Here is a 20,182-nt window from a genome sequence, read left to right as displayed (position 1 = left end):
CAACTTTCAACTTCTCTTTTGAACCTTTAATTCTACAGACTGAATTTTAATGCTACCTTCAACAACCTATTTTGGCCGTAAAATAGCGAAAATGGAAATTTAAGATATCATCGGGGTCAAAATAGGGGTATAATTATATTATTAGAATTGATATTGAACCTATTTTGCTATCTTAATTCTTACTGTGTTGTAGGATCAAGGGTTTAACACTTTACGGTTGTGTTGTAGAATCAAGTGTTTAACACTTTACGGTTCGCCGATAACATAATATCAGCGCACAAATTTCGATATTGCAGTCCGCCGACGATATAGTGATGTCGCAATGATAAAACATTAATATTAACAATATACACACACCTATATGATTAAAAATAAATGTGTGGATAAAAATAAAAGTGAAATATGCTTAGCAACATGCTAGCAACGATGCAAAAAATTGTAAACATGGTAACAAAACCGCAGTCAAGCGTTAGAAAGTAACGAATATGAACGACACGGTTGAAGTAATAACGAACGAAAGTACAGAAATATTAAATAATAAAATTACATCCGAAGGAGAATTTTCATCGGACGATGTGAAATTATTATATTTTTAAAAGATATGTAAAATTTCTTATAATCGTTTATTAGCAGATTATTAAAAAATTGTAAACGTGATTTTTTATCGGACGGTCATTTGTGCAAATTAATTGATCAATATGTCGACGTTTGACTTTTTCCAGCTAGGAAAGAAGTGATTTTTTTTAACAGTCTAAAATAGATAAAAACGAATACAAAAGTGGAAATTTGTTATGTTCATTAAGAGAAAAATATGATCTTTACGATAACAAAAGCCAAATAGCTGTAATGTAAAAAATCCTTTTGTACCAAAGTTGGTTTACGCCCAAAGAAATGCAGCCAAATATGAATTACAGGCTCAGTTTGCTCGAGTTAGATAGCGCGACAGCTCCAAACGGAGCACGGACCGCGAAGTGTTGACATAGAGTCAAAATCGAGTCGAGGAATTTTTGAGCGAACAAAACGTCCTTTCTCACTGTTTATCGAATGTTCTACTTCAGAGCTTCACTTTTATTCATCACCGACCAACATACGATACGCATCGCAGCGACTACGCTGTAATAACACAGAGCCGAGCGATCTCTGAGCGATGATGCAATCGCCGCGTCCAAGATTGTTCGAGATTGTTACCACCAGATTGGGAAACAGGCCTTTCTCCTTCCACTCGCGTTATTCGGCGACGGGGACAATGTACGGAGTCCAATATGTACCTGGTGGAATATCAGCGAGCGTCGTCGCGCGCTCGACGCAGTACCGGCGGCCGGCTTTCCTTTCGAATCGCGTCAGTCATCGAGAATGTCTCTGTGCGAGTGGTACGCGAATCGCACGGTGCTCCTCACGGGAGTCACGAGCGAGTTAGGACGCGCTGTCCTCGAGAAGATTCTACGGTCCCTGCCGGACGTCAGGGTGTACATCATCCTCAGGCTCCGGAACGGCCTGACCAAGGAGGAGCGGCTGAAGAAGATATTCGCGTCGCCCGGGTACGAAATATCCTCACACCCGTTCGCGCGCGTCCTTCGTAACCTGTAAATCGCACTTCTCTCGCTCGATATCGCCTTTGTGAGCGTTAAATTGTGACCGCGATTCCGGTCGGAGGCGTGCGCCGAATTTATCCCCCGAGGACGTCGAACCGAAAAAGGCGCCGCACTCTACGCCCTGTACGACGGTTCTCTACGTGGAAATTCTGGAAACGTGGCGCACCTTATGTCGGGAATCGATTACGGAATTAGATTTTAATCTCGCGAATGTGCTCGCGCGCGTTTCACCGCTGGGACGAGAATTTCCCGGCGTAAAAAGAGGCCGGACCTTGCTTCATTAATCGCGTTTATTTCAATGTGACAATCTACCGTGACCGGTACCGGAGTAACGAGGGAAATTTCAATTGTGATTTGTTGCCAGACTAGAAGTCACCCGTGTACACAGACGTCCAGTCCGAGCGTGAATTTAATTTCTGCGTCAATATCGCGTGATATCGCATGGCCGCTGTTCGTATTACCCGAGAAACGTCACTCCGCCGTTCAACGTTTGAAATACAAGTTAATCGCGGGGATACGAATGAAATAACCGGTTTCGCGGCCCGCCGAATTGATTCCCGCATAATACGCTGCATTTTGCTTTGAAATTCACCACTTCGTAATGACGCTCGGTAAACTTATCGCGCGCGCACGTGTGTGCGATACCATTGGCTCGAGATAGCGGAATTCGATACGTCTGCGACCGCGCGCGATCGCTTGAAAGCCGAAATCGCGCTGCAATAACGACGCAATCAAGATCGAGCAGAGCAAGATACGATCGGACGCACGCGTTTAGACGGACGCGTAAACCCGATTGCCTCGTTACGTGCTCGTCCATCGTAACGATCGCGGGGATGCATCGCGAGATGCACGCGAGGCGAAATTCAGCGCCGTTCCATCGCGCGCAACGCCTCGTTCTCCCTGGAGGAACGCGGAGGGGGGAGCGCAGGGAGAGATTTATTTTCATTAGCACACGCCTCGTGCCCCCTTTAGAAAGATTATGAAGTATACGCGGCGCGGAACCCACATCCTCACCTTTCCTTTCTCTCTTTCTCGGCCGCGCGCGAAATCCGCGACCGTGCGGCAAATTCGTCAGCGCGTTTTGAATTTCACGAAATTAAAACCCGCGAAAGGATTGTCCCTCTCCCCCTGGGAAATCGTGGTTACCGGGATCGCCGCGTTTTTCCACGTGAAAAAGAGGATCGCCAAGCGCGTAAATGAGAAAATGCAAATTGACGAGCTCGAGCGTTCAAGGTGTGCACAGGCCACTTCTACGCTATTAAGCCGAAAAAAAACTGCTTTCAGCTAGTGATTTGCGACATTTTCCTCACCTTTCTTGATCATAATTCAAACGGCGTATGTATATTAACCTCACCTTTCTTGATCTTAATTCAAACTGCGTATGTATATTTAAACAGGTTTCAACATCGGTGAGACAATTACACGACTCGCATCGCGTTTACGTCTTTATCTCTTCGAAACATAGCAAGAACGCTTATTTCAATGTTTTTAGATATTATCTATAATCATTTTTACAATGAATGTATAAAAAGAAGATATAAGAAAAGTCTAATTAATACTTGAATATGTTTCAACAGATCAAATTTTTCTTTTTCTCTCTCTCTCATGCCACTATTCTGCATAGTTATTACTAATTACTGCATTAATGTGCACGATAATACATACATGTAATATATTATCGTGAATCTACCGTGTTATTAATAAATTATTTTCTTGAAATGTTTCCCGTGTTCCTTCCGTTAAATATATAAACTAAAATATAAACTCCGCTCCGGCGGTAAACCGAGATGCATCGCAGTTCAAGGCGTACGAATTACGAGGCGACTGCTTTACATTTTTAATGGGCGCACTTGCGTGCGCTTCTTTTGTGCGGCACATCTCCATTTTGATGACGTTCCCGGCAGTAAATTCCAAAGCCGATTTACGTCAGCGGCGTTATTATCGTCGGCAGGTACGAGCGACTGAGACAGGAGGTGCCGGGCGCGATCTCGCGCGTGCAAGCGTTCGAGGGCAATCTGCTTTACGAAGGGCTCGGTCTAAGCGCCGAGGACAAAGCCTCGTTGAGGGAGGTCACGGTGGCCTTTCACGCTGGCGGGCCGCACGACGTCGTTCTGGAATATTGTCAGGAATTACCGAAGCTTAGGTGCGTCGCGGTGGCGTCCAGCATCTTCAAGCATCGCGGCGAGATAACCGAGGGCTTGCAGAACGAGGCCATCCCCAAGATACCAGTCGCCCTTGTGCGCTTCCCTTTCATCGGACCTGCTCACAAGCAACCCATGCCCGGTTTCGTCGAAATCCTCAAAGGACCCACCGCGCTCATGGTCGGCGCGGGCTACGCGTTCGGCAATCCGGAGTTGCAGGCCGAAGTTGTTCCGATAGACGCGGCGGTGAACACGATGATCGCAGCTGCGTGGGAAGTAGGCACGTACGTATTAATGTGAATCGCTGTTCTCTTGTCCTTGTAATTAGTGCCGTCGAATATAAACCGGGTTATCTCTACTCCTGGGTACTCGGGTACCCATCCATCACCTAACTTCGCGAGTATTACTCGGCCGCTCGAATTATTCCCGAATATCCGGGTACCCGGGTTGCTCGAGTATTATCAGGGAATTAAATCTATCTTGCCTTACGTAAGTATTGTCAAGACACATAAATATTACATTCACCGTTGTTTAATTAGGGAACGAAAGTCAACCGATGCTAATATAATATGTATGTAATATGTGTGAGACGTTATGTAACTGTTACGGAACAAGTCATAATTAACGTCTGATTACAAAACGTGAAACAGAGCTAAATAGTTTTATGTTTTCGAGTATATATCGCGCAACTCATATTTTATTGAATTCTCATATTACTTTGCAAAAAAAAATTCTTAGTATTCTCATCTCAAATAGGTTTTACTGCCAAGAGATGACAGCTCGTTATTTCTTCCTAAGAAAAATGACATGCGTAAATGGCAAAAATTAATTATTGAATGTAATAACATCATTATATAAGAGACGCGGTAACATTTAGCGCCAAGCATACACAGTAAAAGATTTTATCTCAAATTTAACATATTTCACATGTCCCCATATGGTCCACACAAATTTTTGTGTTAATTTAATACAAGAAAAACATGTTGAAAAGTAAGACAAATATCATATCAAAAATTAACACAAAATTAATATTCGTAATATGTTAATCGGCACTGAAGTATAAAATGTGTTATTTTAATACCTATATATTTTAAATATCGGCGCAACACAAAATATTGAGATAACATAAACACAATATGTTAAATAATAAATAATTGGGCTTTCGTGATATACAATCAAATAAATGATGAAAAATGCCAATAAAATCCAATGCCTGGTAATAGTGGTTAACTTTTAATTTAAAAGTGCATTCTGTTGAATTCGAATAGATTGAATGCATTTTTAAATTAAAAATTAACTGCACTACTGTCAGACATCAGTTTTTACTGACTTTTTTAACCGTTTATTTAACACATTGCGTACGGGTGACGAGAAATCTCGTTTTTAGTAAGCCGAACGTTGTGGCCGGGCGACGAGATATCTCGTTTTCAGGTTTCTTCATCTTAATCGATGACTTAAGGAATTAAAAATAAATTTTCTTGTTACGTTACCAGGGTAACGAAGTCTCGCGCATTCTCGAAACAAATGGTTAGCGAATAAATGTGTATATAATTGTCGTGTTGAGCGAATAGAGTGCCGTACGCAATGTGTTAATTGCAATATATTAAAGTAAAACACACGGATATGCTAAAAATTTAACACAAAAATTTTAACAAAGGCCGATTTTAAGACAAATACAAAATGTTTCTTATTCTGTATGGTATTATTATTATAATTAATGCCTTCAGTCTGCTTTTTCTTTTACACAAACATTACGAAATAAAGGGAACCAACCGAGCGTAAAAAGAATAGCGAAATATCCTGTTCATAATTTTGATAATATATCAATTCACGAATTCTCCAGAAAATGGACGATTTTATTTAAAAACATATATATATAAAACCATGAAAAAATATTAATACCTTTTTCGCTATTCACTATACTTTTTAACATATCGTGATCGAAATTCGTTGCAGACGCGGCTTATCTAGTTTTCCAATGCGAAATATTGGATACGAGCAAACACGTTTTACATGTGCGCGCTGTTTCCGCGGTTGTTACTGTTTGCTCGCTTCCGACGCTTCCGCCCCAATTGTCTAAAACGAAATTCGTTCCTTTCAGTTTTTATTCGAGATTCACCCCGCAATCCTCTACGCGAGAGCAGTGTTGCTTCCGTCTCTTCGCGATATCATAAGTCTCTTCGGTTAAAAATGCGAATAAATATCTTCAATTCTAATACAGTTGCTCGATGTCACGTCGTCTTATCGTCAGTCAGTAAAGGGCAATTCAACAATTATGTCACGCTAAATTGAGGTATTTTTAATCTCCCTCTCTCCTCTTCGTCACAATTTCGTCACAAAATATTTATTTCCTTCCAATATTACGTGACATATGGAATTATTCTCTCATCCCTTTTAACATAGAATTAAAAAAAATCGATTATAATCATGTTGTAAGTAATAATTATTATAGATTGCACGCTACTATCTTTTCCCAAAATACTAAACATTTTTATATAATACTATATAATATAAAATTAATTACTTTATTTCATAATTTTTATTAGTACAAAAGTTGTGCTTTTGAAAGAATAAGTATTAAAAAATTAATATATTGATTATTAACACCATGTCGGAACTTAAAATTTTTCATCAAATATAACCACATATATAATGAATGCAAACGAAATGAATAACCATGCGCATTCATATTTACAAGTTATGTCATCTAATGTGACGTTCGATGGCCTTTACTCCCTCCCTGCTTGCCATCACAACCGTCACACAAATTGGTAGACTCTTCTTCCTCCTCATGATGTGACGTAATTGTTGAATGGCCTCTAACGTAAGTTAACACTTGGTATTTCGACAGAGGAAAAATGCCCTATTCCTTCATGAAGTACATTTGTTTTACGAAACAATTAATATCAATGTGCCGCGCGTCACGTTGAAATCGCTCTGTACGCTCTTTAAGCGACGGTTCTATTTATTTAAATTAATGACCGCGCCGAGATCGAACCAGATGGTGAGTTTGAGGCAGTACGCGATCAACGCGAGAGAGCTCCGCGTTTCTCGTTGATTTCTCGGGAGGAGTGCGAGTAAGCACCCTTTCGGCCTCGGCGTGAATTATATTTCCGGTTCTTGGAGAAAGTACAGAACGTGCACGGCCGTGCGGTTTGCGCCCGACGAAGAAAACGATTATTGGAGATTGTGCGCGCGAGCCGGTAATTGAAATCGATAGTTAAATTGCACTCGGCGCTTCGATGGGATAGTTAGATTATATTAGATCGGTTTACCAAAACGAAGTAACCCCCGGTCGGAGGTACGGGCGGTGCATCGATTTCCGCGTGTAGGATGCATCGGCGAGGAAAGTGGCTCATGCGGAGCGTGAAATGAAAATCGAAAATAATATCGCGGCGGCGGCGACGCCGGTGGCGAAGGGGGTAGTGCACGCACGCTCGCGAGAAAACTACCCCGCGGTAGGATCGAACGGTCTTGGGTAGAACGAGACACTACGACGGCGATCACTTCGTCGTCGCGTTTCGTCGACGCGACCGCCTTCAACGACCGGCTTCTGAATGAGATTTTAATTGGCGTCGGCGCGACGAAAACCAAAGGAGCCTTCGAGAAATCGCGAGCTTTACTTAAGTCAGCCCCAACAACGAACCGATCGAACGAAACTTACAGCCAGGGTGGCGGTTCCCCCGGGCTCTTTTCCTAAAAGTCTTACGCTCACTACTAGTTTCAACCTCTAGGAGCACCTCTTCGCTTCGCTCTGAAGTATTTCCGAACGACTGAACTGCGAATAAGTTGATTGCATTTCGCCTTGCAAGAAACGGAGCGCCGCTATATCTGCCTCTCCATGCTTCGGCCCTGTGCTTCGGCTTTACCGGTTATACCCGTCGCATTTCGGAGGAGTTACTAGTTGAAAATACGATTAATTATCGGTAATCGTTAGAGTAGCAGCTTGGCAGGGAAGCGGCGGTGATGCAAAATTCACACGCGCGAATTCAAGCGTCGATGTAAGTGCGCGCAGATACATATTGTAGCTCGCGTAAATTACCGTGGAACTCCAAATAAAGCGAGAAACGCGTTACATTCGATCGTGGTTAATTGTCGCGCGGCGCAACGGCGCAAAATTCTGCCGAATATGCAACATTCGCCTCTCTCCCTCCACCCCGCTCTCTCATCGCATTCTCTCGTTTCTCGCGCAGGTCTGATGCTGCGGAGCCGGTGGTTTACAACGCGGCGACGATCGGCTGCACGTGGCAGGATCTGGTTAAAAAGAGCCGACGAGCCAGCTGGTTATACCCGTATCCGACCTTCGGAATACGCGGGATGACGAACGTCGCCCCGCTGCACTGGCTTTTGGTGCTGCTTCTCGAATGGCTGCCATCCGTACTCTGCGACACCGTCCTCGGTCTGTGCGGCAGGAAGCAGAGGTACAGCGCGAAATTTATCGCGGAATTCCCCGAGTCACGAATTTATCGTCACAGTTCCGTCAACGTCTCCGCGCCGCGGCCGTTTCGCAGTCCCGCGGAAAATTTAACGCGGTCATTTCGATCACCGTCACTAACTTCACCATAATAAAAAATGAAGGAGAGGCTGTGTTCTTCTTTACCGCTGTTTTCTTTGCGCGCAATCTTATGATTCGTTATTGTCTCCCGCAGATAGGACACGTAAATCGCTTGTGAAAAATTATGCCTACTTAAACATGATATCCTTTATATTAGATTCTCGATTGCGGAGAGGAGGTTATAGGCAAGATACTCGCGTCGGGGTATCGTCTAAGTTCAAAGTTATGACATGCAGTGCTTCTGCAACAGCTGGTAATATTAAATATGCATGCGATATGAAGTTGTGTATACGAAAACGCGATATTATGGTATTATAATATCCCTAGATATTACTAAATTCAATTGCACACCTTCCAAGAACGTAAACGCTGCATTATCTGCTATTGCTATTTTACGATTCAATCTATTAGTTACATTTCACGTCACTTTGAAATGTGTCGCTTTAAATAGAAATCTCGTGCGTTACATTTGCATCAATTTGACGGGATGTCGATCGTTCCCATTTATTTCCGCGTTGATATCGCACAATGTTATTTAAAGCAGAGCTCGCGCGGGTCACCTCCATTTTCTATGCGTTTCATCTCTTACTTCACGACGACGCTAAATCCGAGAGATCGCGGAATAATCGCAGCCGATATTAAACGCCGATGCAGTTCGGAGATAATCCTCCGTCTGCATTCGCGGGCATTAAGAAATGATTAAAGCCGCTCATACATGAAGCCTCCAACTTCGCCGATAACTACCGGCGCGAGGGAAGTTTCGGGGAGGAGACTCGCGTGAAAGTTGGATCGCGATCATGAACGTTCTCGGTACTTGCTCTTTTCGACTTCGCGGGGCGCTGTGAAAGGCCCGTTAACGCGTACTCGGATATCGCGCCGCGTGTCGTAAAAGTAAAAGTTATCTGGAACTAGAGAATTTAGGCGAGCGCGCGATATAAACAGGTACGCAAACAAGTTCGCCGACTGACTCTTGCTCGGTCGCCCGTGAATGTTGCGGAAAGGAAAGCTGCATTGAACGGAAAAATTCAATTCTGCGATCGCGGAAGTTGCATCCGCTCGATGCCCCATTACTTTTGAAGAATGAGGTCGCGACGAGGAAACTTTCGGGAAATCTTGACGGCCTGTCCCATTGGAATTCATTTTTACGCGCACCTTCAGAGTGTTCGTGCGTATCGGCTTACTTATGGCACAAGGCCAGCACTTGCGATTATTTTTGGCAGTTGTCCGGTGGAACGATAACCATAGATTAAGTCCTTAATATGTTCCGTGCCGGACTGCTTTTACGTGACTTTCAATTCACGCCGCGTGTGCCGAAAACTGTACACGTGAAGATGGTAAATGTGTTGCAATTATTTGATTTTTTGTAAATAAGTCAGTTATTTATTATGAAAGTTGAACGTTTAAGGTATAAAATGCATAGCAGGAAAAAAAAATTGATTTAAAAACTTGACGCACATTTACTTTGTCAACATATTAATTTTTAACATATTCATCTTCTTAAAGTAATATAAAATTTCTTCAATGGACCGTTTTTAACACAAAATTTTTTACTATATAGAGTACTTTTTTTCATCAATATTAGAACCTCGAGGGAAAAATTTTACTCAATTATACGTGTCAATTCTAATGCGTGATAAAAAGCAAAAGAACGAGAAAAAGAAGAAGAAGCAGAATGAAAACGCGGTCGCTAAAAATCGATTCGCTCCGGGATTGATTTGCGGACGAAAATATTTTTGCATTCGTCCTGCCAAATACTTCTCTGATTTCTCTATTTGCTCGGACGCGTGCAGAGTAAATCTTGCGCGCTAACTTAACTCGGATTTTTCTTTCTTCTCCTTGGGAGGAAACTCTCCCGTCAAGTTTGCCGCGATTCGTCCGTAATAAGTTGGATTGGAAATTATATAGTTTGCGACGGGCACGTAGAAAGTTTTTTTATTATCCCGCTCGCGCGCTTAATGGTACTTTGCGATCCTTCTCCAACTGCGATTGAGTTGGCCACTTGAAAATCAATTTTGAATACGTCTCATCCGTCCTTATTGCGCCCACGTCTATATTCGAGGAAAATACGTATCGATGCCGTCCTGTATTGGAGACAAAAGAAAAAGAGATCTCGTAGCACGGACGAAAGAAAAAAAGAAACGACGCGTTGAGTCTGGCACCATCGAGAGTTCGCGCGCCGAGTATGTTGGGCGAGACGAGCATTAATGGCGAGAAGCGACGGGGGGAAAAAGGAAAAAGACCGGTCGCGCTAAAGGCAAAAACCTTCACTGCTCCCCAGGATCGTCGCTGAGTACGACAGAGTTCGTAATGCACTTCGATCCCTGAAGTCAATTTCATGGAGGCCATGGGCAGCGGAGAGGAAACGCGTGTACCTGCTCCAGAATCGCCTGACGGGGAAAGAGCGAGAGGCGTTTCCGGTCATCGAGGAAATCGACATCGAGGCTTATATCCTCTGCGTTGCGGCCGCCGCACGGAAGTACTGCGTGAGCGAGGACAATCTCCGAGTTATGAAGACCATACGTATGCTCCTGTTACTTGCGCCCGCGATACTCGTAGTCGCATATATTCTAATCTTTAATTATCACACGTACATAGCCAGATAAGAATATTCCACACATGGAATTTTCGAGTTCGCTTTTCTCAAAAGTCCGCAGCGGCAGAAATACCCGACGATCCCTGATATAATCGGAATAAATATCACTACACGGTAAAAAAATTTCATGCAAATAACGGCCCACTGAAACTTTCGTGTTACTTTAACGAGATGAATATGTTAAAAAAAGGTAATATGTTAACAAGATGAATATGTTAATTTAATATATATTTGTGCACCTTTTAACATATTCCCATGTTAAAGTAACACAACAACTTCACCGCTATTAACACAAAATCGTGTAAAGTTCGTGAACGCATATTTCGACTTAATTATCTGTACACATTTTCTTCTTTTTTTCTCGTTATGTATAGCTTTAATGATATCTTTCCTAGACATTTCCGTGTCAGTCGTAATCGCGGCCAATCAATTAACAGCATGTCAACAGTACTAATAACGCAACGTCTACTTTGTACGAATCACTCAGACTCAGAGTCCTTTCCGGCAAGAACCGAAGATGGTATCTCGGCCGTTCGTGAGATCGATTCCGGTGGCATGCTCGGCCGTACGGAATCGTGTGTAGCGCTTTGCAAATATTCGTGAGAGCTGTGCCGAGGCGTCTACATGAGAAAATGCTTGGGTGAAAGTTTCCAGGCGAACATCTACTCGCCTTCAAGCGTTCGCGCGCGCGGTATCAACGAAGGCATATTTCCGACACGTTCTCCTATGCAATACCGCCGCGCTGACTTGCACTCATTCTACCTATCGAAGGGATACAACGAAGGGAAAACGGGGAATATTATTTGCAGATTTTGTATGTTCTCTAGAGGGCAGGGAGGAATATTCGCGCGAAATTTTCGCGAAAGCTTTCCAATGCGTGTAGCAGCGCGCATATATAAGAATCACACCCCTTCGGGGTGAATGCGAAAATACGACGGTACGATAACGTTTCGATACTTGTTTCTAAAGCAGCGATAAACACGCGTATAAAAGATACTTTTTAATGTTTATACGCATTTGTAGATATTTTTAATTAATGTGTAATAGTTTTAATTATAGTTATATCGGTGAAAAATGTATATATTTTGTAATGAATTATTGTTAGACAAATGTGAAATATGTAAGAATAACATTTTGTGTTTCATACAATAAAAGATTATGCTTCAAAACACCTTTTTTTTTTTTTTACCAATTCCGTACGTTTTATTTGTAAATTGTACATTGAACTACGCGAAATTTATATCAATACGTGAAAGACTCACATAATTCAACTCGTGTTATTATTTTTAAATTTGTGCAAGTTACTGTGTCTAAATTCTTTTGTCATTTACGTAACCGTAACAAAATCAGGGCAATGACGTACATCTCATCTCACCGCGGAATATTCTTATCAGTATATAACGCACGTCGTCCCATTTTTTCCACTCTCCGTTGTCAGCAAAAATTTCGTTCGCGTGACTAGCCCGTAGGAGCCTGAGCCAAGTTATGCTTTCAAAATCCTATTACGAGTTGCGAGCGCGAAATTTAGCAAAGAAAGTTGCGGATTAGTTTCGCGGGATATAATTGGACGTGGTGGGTGGAACTGTGCCTTCATAATAATAATTGGGAACGTCTATTCCGCGGAACGAAGTTCCTCGTTGTCAGTGAGAGAGCGAAGGTTCGGAAAGTTAAAAAAAAGAGGTTAAAGGCGGGCGGTTGTCGGATGAAGGGAACGGAGTAACGGGAAAAATGGTAAAATCGAAAAAGAGAGGGAGATCGTAAAGTGAAAAAGACGTGGTAGGTGTATATATTCAATTTAACTCTAACAGGTATGAATAAGACGTGTATATATATTTACCCAGATGTATATATATATATATATAGATGTATATATATATATATATATATCTGGGTAAATATATATTACATATGTCTGCAATTGCCTCTCTGCAAAAGTGACTTACGCCGGCGTACTTGGAACGATAGAACGTTCGAGAGAGAAAACATCAAAGCGCCCTTTGTAAATCCGCTCAACGTTTCTTATTTCCATAGAACTGTTTCGCATAAATCCGCGGCCGCTAAATATGGATGAAAACACAGCGCAAGGACGCTGGTAGGTACACGATGAAATCACCGCTATAAATTGACACAACACACCTCGATTTCCGTATTCCCCCAAAATTTCCACCTGCATTTTCACATCGATGTTTGATGCGTTATACAATGAACTATTTTACGTCGTCTACTTTATATTTTACTTGAAAGTTTCTGTCTCAATATCTTACAGATCCGGGCGACTCGAGCATACACGATCGGTTTATGCAAATCGCGATCGATCAAAGAATGACATCGTCCTTACCGGTACTTTTAAACTCGCCGGTAGTTCGCCGTCATCGTCTTTGAACGTCGTCGCGTTTCGTCACGGCGTTGCGCGGCCAAGCGAACTGCAAGAATTATCATAACTCGACAGTCTTGAGAAACGGCAGTCTCTCCGGCGAGCGCCTCGCCATTTCGAGATTATTTACCCCAAAGGTCTGTAAAGTTTTCTAACAGCTGTTGCTGGGCGAGCCCGTCCCCTTCCACGATCTTATTTCGCCTTCACCTGCTGCTGCGCGCGAGCTAAAACAGATATCTTTCTTGCTCGCAGAAGTACTTGAAACTCTCAAGCGGCAGTTACCCGATGTGTTTCTGCACCGTCCGCGCTCGAATTCCGCCGGAAATTTCGCCGAATACTGAAAAGCCGTATTTCTTACGTGTGCACGCGTAATGAAGCGAGACCGAAATAAACGGACGTCCTGGAACCGCACAATGGTGACTATTCTTCTTCGGAATGATATATGACTGTACTAATAACGATAATAATTCTCGGCGTGCAATAATAGTATGATCATCAGTTTCTTCATACCGACTCGCATCAACAATATCTCTTCCGATGTATAGCTACCCTTCCCCTCTTCCTGTCTCTCTCTCTCTCTCTCTCTCTCTCTCTCTCTCTCTCTCTCTCTCTCTCTCTCTACGTGTAAAATAAAGAAAAAACAGAAAAGCCTGTAAGAGCCAATTGTTAATATTATCACACGCGTTGACCGATTTATTTTTTAAACGCAAACAGTCTCTCTTCCACGTCAAACCGACCGTTTGTCCCAATTATCAATTAATTACCCAAACCCTCAATTAATAATTATTAGTGCATTAGCGTGACGCATTATCCTCCCATATAAATTTATTCGCGCCAATAATTTGCGCTCGGCTCTCGTAGGCCTTTCTAAATTTTCCTTCGATTGTATATCTCGAAAGATCCAAAAATACTACTCTGAAAGAATGAAAAAAACATTTAACAGAAAATCCCGACGGGACAAGTTAAACGCGAGCTATCGCTTTACTTAACGTACCTCGTATTATTCCCACTTGCTCCTTTGAAATCTTTGTCTCAGCATCGAGGGACTGAATTTTCGAGAGAAAGCAAACGTCGAGCACAATGACTCTCTTTTCCCCCTCAATCGGTACAGAAAAAGCAGCGACGACATATTGCGAACGAGCAATACGACGAGTGCTATAATGACGTCACGCGGTGTTACATGACGGACGTGGGCTCGAGCGGCGAACGTCATCATTGCGCGAGAGATATTGCGGTAATAAACGCAGGGTGCACCTTCTTGGTACGATTGTACCAGACGAGATTAATTGCGACCATTCTATTTCCTCGGTAACATCGGCCGCGCAAGCGGTGGATACAATGGCCGTGCGTGATTCCGGGATCAAGTGGAATAAGGAAACGTAGGTCCGGCAGTCCGTCGCGACGCGACGCAGCGTTATTTCCCCGTCGTCCAATTAATGGCGGTATTTGTAGCTCGCACGCGACGCGACTTAACCGCCCGCGACAAAATAAGACTCCCGCGGGGATGGAAAAGACTTGTCACGGAGTCGCGGAAACCGCGTGCCATCGCGGGAGCTGTTCCTACCGACCCAGTCTCTCTCTCCCAACCGTTGGCATATCTCCCTCACCGCGAAACTACTCCATGGCCATTGTACTTCTTAAAACCCCGACAATAACGACGACTATCCGGCGACTCTTCGAGAAGTTTTATCGCGGAAGCGTATAATGCCCGACCGGAACGACCGTCCGCAACGGAATGCCACGTACGCTTTGTGTACATGCGGCTGCCGCGGATCTAGCGGCTAATGCTACGTTCCGCGATGATCTCGGGAGATTTTTGCAGCGCGCAAGAATGGAGAGAGATCCCCCCTCGAGATTTCCGTTCGCCCCGATACTGCGCGACGAAAGGAGAGATATCCTTCGCGCTAAGGACGGTCCCTTAGCTCGCCGATGCTCCTTTGAAATCTTTGTCTCGGCATCGAGGAATCGAATCTTCGAGAGAAAGCAAACGTCGAGCACAATATCATAAGATACATCGGCGAACTAATAATCGTGAGATTCGAAATGGAAAGAGTTTGACAGGCGGTTGTGTTCATTCGGTAATCACAGATATGTAATTGCTACATAAAGAGCACACCGGAAGGATTCGAGCAACATTCGCCAGTGCTGTAAAGCTATCTGGAAATCTTCTTTGTCCATAGCGACGGAACATTGTTAGGAGGTTGCGGAATTTATGTGTCGGTTAATTGGAATAAAGATACGAACAAGTTGCGATAGAAGCCCCGCTCGCTGTTGTATAGCTTTTCTGTGTTACAAGTGTACTCCAACTATCCTCGGTATCTTCCAGTCTAGCAGATTAAAGGGCGTAGATATTATCCAAAGCCCGGTAATTTCGCTACCCGTTTTCCTGCCCTCGCTCTTTGAACGAGACTCCGTGCCGCGCGCGTTATAGGCGATCCCGAATTTTGCGCGTGGTATAAATTTCTCGTGATTTCGTTCAAATCAAACGCGTTGACGTGTTAAATCAAACTCGTAGCAGGCGGGAGAGTCTTAGATACGAACCATAAGAGCGTCAACACAGAGGACTTATTGTTAGTACGAACGGGGACGGAAGAAGAATATCGAAGGAAATGCGCGTCGAAGCCGCGAACAAAGAGCGGCGGAGCGTGTACGCGAGGAGGAGAAAAATGTGAGGGTATAGTCGAGTGTACGGGGAATTCAGTAAAAAGAACACGGGAGAAAATGGTTTTACTCTCGTAACAACAGCGGAAAAGAGGGGCGGAGAAATGATTTACGTACAAGCAGCAACTACCGTCCATACGCGCGAACGAGGAGGAAGCGCGAGGAACAGCGAGGAGAAGACGAAAATTATGAACGACGAGAGCGCGTTCCCTCGTATGATATTATTTCTTTTACAGCCTCGAATTTGGCATCATTACAATTTTCTGGGAAAATCGATCGCGGCGCGCAAAATATCTAAACGTTCAGGCGTCAGTAATGCGTGATGCGTAATCAATTAGAATGCGAAATTGCAATTGCAAGAACACGTAAAAATTGCGACACGTTTGTGACGTCACAAATTGTTACGTTAGACGAAGTTCGTAGAAAATGTTTTTATCGTAATTATTGCGACGCGGCAAACGAATATTATTATTGCATTATCGATCGCGTCCGATTTCAATTTAACAATGAACGCACGACACGGCGGAACGTCCGCGTGAATTGTCCACGGTGATTGAAACAGCGCGTTAAGTTTTATCGAGGCAACGTAAATTTCGCGAATGGTACTTTAAACGAAGCAGCTTTCCTCGAATGAGCGCGGAACGCGATAGTGCGCCACGGTTCATCGACGCCGCGTTAAGCTGAGCTTTTTAGCGCTTTTTTCTTCTTTCGTCACGTGGTCTCCGACGGTTTCTCGCCGATCGCAAGATCGGGCAACTTGGTAATTATCGAGTGCTAATTGAAAATTCCTTCTCACTGGCAGAGGATGCGCCCGGAAACAAATAATACGTTCTCTCCGGCGAATTTGCTAACATCGCGATGACTGACGAAGCGAAAATATTTCCCACCCGCCTTTGTCGGGAAAAATGGAGAAATGATCCATCGAGTCGTGATTTCTGATCATACACAGTCGCTGATGGGAACTTTCAAGGCGCCGAGGATTCGCATGACTTTCTCACCCGGAGACGCAAACTAAGGATATCCGTGTCGATAGATAGATACGCGATCTTAACAGAGTAAACGCGGCGTGAAAGTTCGCCGGAACTTCCTAAGTAGCAGCTGTGATGCACTGTGCACACACATCGAATAATCCGAGATCGACTGACATCGAGCACGGACCGCTTCCCGTGTGTGAATGTAAACGAAATTTAACAGTTTAAAAATGACCGCCGTGCGTGAGAGAAAATTATACGTGAGAAATGTCTACGATTAAAAATCCACGCGTCTCCCCCTTGAAAGATAATTATCATGAGGATATGGAATGTGAGGGAAAGTTTGCGAAACAGCACCCCCGGAAGTACCGCTGTACATTATCAGCCTGATGAGTTTTTGTTAATGGTACGTTACGGTAAAGCCGCTCGTTAATAGGGTGCTGTCGTAACGCGTTCTAACGCGGCCGCGAAGAAAATCACCTGAAATATTCACCAACACTCGGGAAATGTTTGCGGAGGTTGCAGCCTCAATAGAAAGTGCCATCTATGAACGAAAGTTCTAATGTCGATGAGATTATCGAGGAAGAGAAAACGCCGACACGCCTCGGAGAACTCCCACTGGCGTGGAATGCGGTTCTTGTTTGCGAACGATATAACATCATCCCGGGGAATGACTATCGTATAACGCGCCTTTCTTTTACTACTCCGCATTGTCCGACTGCGAAAATGTTAACGATCGCGTTACTTAATAACGCGCAAGACGTAATTAATGTTTACGCGTTCAGCATTTACGTGTGTAAAAATGAACGAGGGCAACATCACGAGCGGGCATCACATACGGGAAAATATAGCAATTTGGAGCGTGCTGGGAAAATTAGGATAAATTTCGCAAAAAGATCTCGGAGGATCGCGTGCATTAATGGCTCGATAATGACGCGAGCGCCGGTGAAAAAAATCTCTTTGCTTTCCATTACGTTAGCGCGCGAACCTTCGCGAAAAAGTCAAACAAACAGACCGTAGATTTCCGCATTAGCGCATTCGGTCAACAACGATCGCCGGTAACGCCGTGTAGATGCACGCGGTTTCTCCACTCACCATTGTTTCGCCCGTTTTCCGCGAGCATTTAGTGCTCCATACCGCGGTTCGCGTAATTCGCGCCCACCCGTTTGACAGAAATTAATTTATTTCTGTCCCATTCCGCGGCGCGGGACGACGTAAGCGCGTTATGAGGCAAGTTTCCGTAACCCAGTCGCGAACTTCGTGCGTGCGGCGAACGTCGCGGCAGTCGTGAGTTACGTCAGGCAATTAGGGGCATTGCGAGCCGTATAATTGCCATTATTGTATCCAGTGTTATCCTTACGGAGCTTGCTGACAGACGCGGAAGCCGCAGAGCGACACCTCACCGTGACGTGAGTCGCAGCTAGTTATTAAGAGAGTCGCGAGAGACGCGTCTTGAATGCGTTTAGATCCCAACGAACACGATATTCTAAATTAACTCTGCAATTGTAGCTTGCGATTAAAACAATTCCATCCGTTTCCCTTAAGAAAGGAACAAGCTTATTACTAACCTCCATTTAAATATATGCGTCGAATTAATTATTTTTACTCAATAATATTCAGCTTATGATGGTTCAACTGTTAAAAAGAATTTCTTTTCAAGTAAATCGCTCGGCTATCCAGAAAAATACCAGTCAAGTGGAAAATCCTACCAATATACCTTTCTGTTGTCATCGTACATTTAATGACGAATGTTTTGATAGTATTCAAGTAAGAAGTCGAGTTAGTTGAACAGGACATCTTGCGGGACACCTTGATAAAAGAAACTACGTGGGGCTAATGTGTGTTCCTGATTTCCTTGCAGGTAAGTGGCAAGAGAATGTCGCGTTGCAAAGTAGTACAACAGAGCGTCGAAGAACTATCGATAGAGAGAGAGAGAGAGAAGTGTATGATTTCATCTCCTTGACGTTTCCCAATATCCGCTTTATTTTAGAAACGACCCGGGCTGTCACGCGGTAAGTGAGAAAGACAGTTGGAAACTCATTTGAGCAATGTCGCGGGAACTGTCATTGGTACTCGAGAGGAATTCGCGCGTTGCATTGCGAATAAAAAGTTCACGATTGCAATCATCGAGCTTGTTGCGATGCGTGTTACCTGCGTCAATTCACCGGGTAACGCGAAAAGTCAAATATCTAAACTCAATAACACGAGCCGTTATATCTCTTAATGACGCGAACAGCGACATTTCGATCAAGAGATGCGTTTAAAAAAATTTCATCGTGCGAATTTTTCCCCCGTTTCGCTAAATCTGGTAACCAATAATAGCAGAGAACGAACAGATATAACATTCTCATTTTTTCTTTCTTTTTTTTGCAATCGCAGCGACTACATGGGAAGCCAATACGATTTCGAACATTACAGTCACCACGATATTGCTTTTCGTTTGTCCTCCGCGTCGTTGCGACGCGAAATATAAAAGCGTCGGCAGGTAGTATTCATATCTTGCTTCATGCATAAAAATAAAAAGTGCGTATTTATATTTATGCGCATATGGCTATCTCATCGATACCGCATTTCCATGGTATCAACGCACCGGCCAGGTCCGATGTGAACGAATGAAAAATGTGAAAAAATATTGATACATTGAGGAAGTTCGCGTCGGCGCGCGAGCGCGCGTGGAAAAATTTCAATTGGTGATACCGTGGTAACGCGGCAGCGAAAAAAATCCCTTTTAATCATTTCCTTTTATTTGACGTTATTTAAGTGTAACGACGCGAATATTGAGATAAATATCGCGTAACTTGCATTATCGTGAATTAAAAGCATCAATTGTACTTATATTGAAAAAGAATGGTACATACGCGCCAGTATAGCGACACAAAAGTAAGCTTTACGATGAGAAATGACTGTTGATGCAACGTGCGAGCAAATATCATCGCAATTAGAATTGAAACTCGGCAAATTACACACAGTCCGAAGTTAACGATATTACGCTGCACATTGCGCGAGTAATATTTAATAAGCAAATGCACTTGCAACTCCGTGTCTCAAGGGGAAATAATGCTGTAAATAATCCGATAAATAAAGTATATTGCTGGGTATACCATTCCGGAGCATCTCGAGGAATAAATATCGCAACGAACGTAATTACCGAGTTAAATCGGCTTACAACGAATTTATGCGAGCGCGAGATGTACCTCGGTGCGATTCATCATTCGCGCGTTTTGCAGCGTGCACGGCTTCCGCGCAGGAGGTGAGAGTGATACGAGTAAGAAAAGGAAGAGGCGTCACGGTGTTT

The 20,182-nt window shown here is 43.6% G+C and overlaps 1 protein-coding gene across 1 annotated transcript; it reads left to right on the top strand.

Annotated features, from left to right (window-relative positions):
* The first annotated feature begins 1,345 nt into the window (after positions 1-1,345).
* Positions 1,346-11,062, top strand: LOC106747434 (putative fatty acyl-CoA reductase CG5065). The gene is made up of 4 exons (XM_014624945.1): positions 1,346-1,538; positions 3,544-4,017; positions 7,927-8,154; positions 10,567-11,062. Exons 1-4 carry the CDS (start codon positions 1,354-1,356, stop codon positions 10,889-10,891), a joined length of 1,212 nt encoding a protein of 403 aa, XP_014480431.1. The 5' UTR covers positions 1,346-1,353; the 3' UTR covers positions 10,892-11,062.
* Positions 11,063-20,182: the final 9,120 nt, after the last annotated feature.

This window comes from Dinoponera quadriceps, unplaced genomic scaffold (genome assembly GCF_001313825.1).
Source record: "Dinoponera quadriceps isolate SergipeBrazil2010 unplaced genomic scaffold, ASM131382v1 scaffold167, whole genome shotgun sequence".
Classification (NCBI taxonomy): domain Eukaryota; kingdom Metazoa; phylum Arthropoda; class Insecta; order Hymenoptera; family Formicidae; genus Dinoponera; species Dinoponera quadriceps.
This window is presented reverse-complemented; position numbering and strand designations above follow the sequence as displayed.